This window comes from Andrographis paniculata, unplaced genomic scaffold (genome assembly GCF_009805555.1).
Source record: "Andrographis paniculata isolate CXL003 unplaced genomic scaffold, ASM980555v1 Contig69END, whole genome shotgun sequence".
In the NCBI taxonomy this organism is placed as follows: domain Eukaryota; kingdom Viridiplantae; phylum Streptophyta; class Magnoliopsida; order Lamiales; family Acanthaceae; genus Andrographis; species Andrographis paniculata.
Window position 1 is genome coordinate 1,115,147 of NW_026137605.1, and position 3,882 is coordinate 1,119,028.

Consider the following 3,882-nt stretch of genomic DNA (forward strand, 5'->3'; position numbering starts at 1 on the left):
AGTACTAGTTTAGACTAAGTTTTGAAGTTATAAAAAAATTTGAAGAATATAAAAAATATTACATACATTCAATAAAATTATTTTTGGCACTATATTCATCTATAATACTATTAAAAATAAATCACATCAAAATATCATCTCACAAATTTTTATTTTTTATTTTTTTAGAAAATTTTTTATTTAAACAAACCCTTCTTTATTTCTTTTAAGAAAAAATTAAATAGTACTCTCTCCGTCCCAAACAAGGTGCAACATTTGCTTTTGACACGGATTTTTAGGTAGGTAGTATTAAGTAGGATAATTTAGAAATTAGGTGACGTGATGGAGAAAGAAATATATCTTTTATTTTTTTTATTTGGATGATGTGAGCGGATAAAATGTGGGGTAGAAATTAATCATTTCCTATTTTGGAAATATTGCAGGATGTTTGGAATATACCAAAAATAAAATATTGCAGGGTGTTTGAGACGGAGAGAATATATTTTTATTGAAATCTTACATAATAATATAATGATAATGTAAATTTTAGTTTAAAATTACCAAAGAACAAATTTTTTGTATTTTAAATATAAAATTATCATCCACATCACACAATAAAATATCAAACACACCAAACAAACAAACTCATTTGGTTTGCACCGGAGTAATGGATTTCATTTACAAATCAGATGTGTTCTTTTGTAATTTGAAATTGATCTGAAATAAAATGTTAGATTTTAATTTTATTTAAATAGTATTTTGATATAATATTTTATGATAGAAAACGATATATTTTTATTGAAAACTATAGGTATAGATTTAAATTTCAGAATATCATAGTAATATAATTCAAATCATCAATTTCATATCCAAATCTATCTTAATCGGCTACGGCTACAGTGCTGAATTTAGGTAAACAATATATTGTGTGCTATTAGATAACACATAATATTATTACAAACAATACAGTGTATATATTAATATAATACCAATACAATACATGAATTACAAACACATGCTATACTCTCAACAACACACAATATTACTACAGACAACACATTGTATATGTTAATATAATACAAATACAAGAACTAACAATACATATTATAGTCTATACGACACACAACAATTGATTTTAGCATATGACATATTTGTATACAACGCACTTATTATTATTGAAAAAACAATACATACTTTTATTACACACAACACATATTGTGTGTAATACTAATGTGTGTTGTTTGTATATATATATATATATATCAAAATACACAATAAACAAATTAATTCTCATACAACCCTATAAAAATTTCCAATACCACATTAATTAATTATCCAAATACACATAATTAATTAACTAGAATATTATTAATCCAATATAATTAATCAATAGTACTTGAAACAACAACATACATAAATTAAGTTATTAATCAGCAAATACATACCACAAGAACATACATACTTACATATTAATAAGCTCAATCTTCAGTACTTAAATTATTATTGCCACCAAATTCCCTACCTCATCAACTGCTACATAGTATATATATATATATATATATATATAAAATGTAAGAGTAATTATCTTGATCTGATCTGATCTGACGATGTCAAATAAATAATTTAAGGAAACCATCGATTCGCCCCCGAGTTATCCCCGAATCCATATCCGCCATGACGATGATGTTCGAGCTCCATCGCCGCCGGCCAATGCGGCGGCGGCTGCGGCTGCGGCGGCGGTTGGGCGGTGAGTTTTTGGACAGCCTCCATTAGAGCAGCATCCCTTGTCTTGATCCAGGATCTTTCCTTAGCCCATTGTCTGTGCTCTCGGTCGATTCTTGCAGCATCTTGTCTCCTCCATTCTTCCTCTCTCTCCACCCTCTCTCTCTCCCTTGTCTCTATGGTTCTCATCATCTTATCCATCCACGCCTCCTGATTCTCCATCACGTGCCTCATCTGTTCCTCGATTTGTGTCTTGATCTTCGTTTTGAAGTTCTTCATCATCATCTTCTTCCTCTCCTTCCTTAATTTCTTCAGACTGCTGCTGCTGCTATGACCTGCTGGATCGTTTATGTCCAAAACCCCCACGTTTAAATCGTTGTAGTGTTCAGACGACGTCGTTTCCGAATTCAACGAGTTCGACAGGCTTATTATGCTCGTGTCCGAAACCTTTGGATCGATATAACACTCGTGATTCTGATCCGCCATTGATGACGATGTCGACATGTGTTTGCTCAGGAAGCTACTGTAAGGATTATTGCTCGACTCGCCGCCCCCGCCGCCGCCGTAGAGAGCTTCGAGCTGTCGGAAAAACCTGTAATGCTTACCGTCTTGTCTACCGGCTTTACCTTCTTTCGTCTTCTTGTAATATTTGTACAAATTCTCGAACTTTTCTCTGCATTTTTTGCCGCTTCGTTGATACCCATGCTCATCCAACATTATCCTGAAATAAAAACGAAATTAATTAATTTAGTGTAGTGTAGAAGAAGATGAAGTTTGAATTGGGAATCGGAACCCTAATTTTTTGGGTTTCTTTTTTTTTTTCTTTTTTTTTTGGTGGTACGGACAGATGATGGAACTGTTGAAAGGCTTCATGTGATAACGATATTTGCTGAGTTTGGACAAACTCATGGGGTTTGATCGATGCCGTACTGTAGACAAACTGTATTTGGAATTTAACTGTTCAAAAGTTCCACAGATCGAAGAGTTCTGCACCGTCACGGCTTTTGATGCAACCTTCGAAAAAATTTTCAATTGTGTTGGAGGAATGATCTGAACCTCCAAATCGAAAAATTACAGCAAGAATTTCGACGATTCGATGATTATATTTCTAGGTTTGATAATTTGTTAGAAATTGGGGTTTTGTAAGAAATCGGAGATGGTATAAATACCTGGAGATTTCTTCCCACAAGGGTCCTTTCTGATTGGCTTCTTTGAATTTGGAATCGAGTTTCGATCGGATCTCGAGCAGCGCCAGCGTCTCCTGTCTCGGCCACCTGACGGTGGCGCCGCCGTCCATTTTGAAGTCAATCAAATCAGCGGCGGCGGCACCGGAAGGAAACATATTAGTGTACGGCGTGGCGGCGAAGGCGGCTCTGTGCGCCGCCAGAAAATCCGGCGGCGGTGTAAGGAATTCGAAACTTCCGGCGGCGATGAAGTGGCGCAGATCTGGCATGCCGTACTGCTGATCTTCCATTGGAGAAGGTGAGGGTTTCTGAGAGAGAGATAGATTTGGGGATTTAGGGATTAGTTATGAGAGAGAGAGAGAGAGAGAAATTAGGGCAGCAGGTGAGGTGAGGTGTTGAAGAAATTAAGCATGGAAGGGAAGAGATGGGAGCGGCAGAAACGAATGGTGTCCTATTCCTGACAGGGAAATTGGAAGGACCCATCTTCACTACGCTACCTTATTACATTGGAAATTATCTGTATGTACACTTTTCTCACTACATACGACGCCGTATAACACGCGAATTCGTCCGTACCATCCATCTTCGACTTTGAATAGTAAAAATTTTGAATTTAAATAGTTGTATGATATGATATAAATAGGTGTTGATGCGATATTTTGAATATAAAATTTATTTTTAATATAATATAAAAAATGAAAAATAGGTGTTTAATTTAATAATTTTGGGAAAAAAAATTGGATGAATAGTGTATTTGGGGGAAAATCCCCCAAACAAACACACCCTAAGAGTATCTCATGTGCTAAACTCAACTGTTGTGTGTGATGTACGAAACTATAACATGTGTTGTATTTATATTATATTAACATATACAATGTGTTGTTTGTAATAATACTGTATGTTGTGCTATTGAGACTATTACATGTGTTTTTTGTTCACGTGATATATTTGTATTATATTAAGCTATACAACAGCCGTCCCGTATCTAATTATACGT

General features: G+C 34.7%; 1 protein-coding gene across 1 annotated transcript; it reads right to left on the bottom strand.

The window, feature by feature from the left end:
* Positions 1-1,398: 1,398 nt before the first annotated feature.
* On the bottom strand, positions 1,399-3,342 carry LOC127263858 (trihelix transcription factor PTL-like). Its single transcript, XM_051293128.1, has 2 exons — positions 2,871-3,342; positions 1,399-2,422 (listed from the first exon to the last, which is right to left on the bottom strand). Exons 1-2 carry the CDS (start codon positions 3,173-3,175, stop codon positions 1,603-1,605), a joined length of 1,125 nt encoding a protein of 374 aa, XP_051149085.1. The 5' UTR covers positions 3,176-3,342; the 3' UTR covers positions 1,399-1,602.
* Between the last annotated feature and the right edge of the window lie 540 nt (positions 3,343-3,882).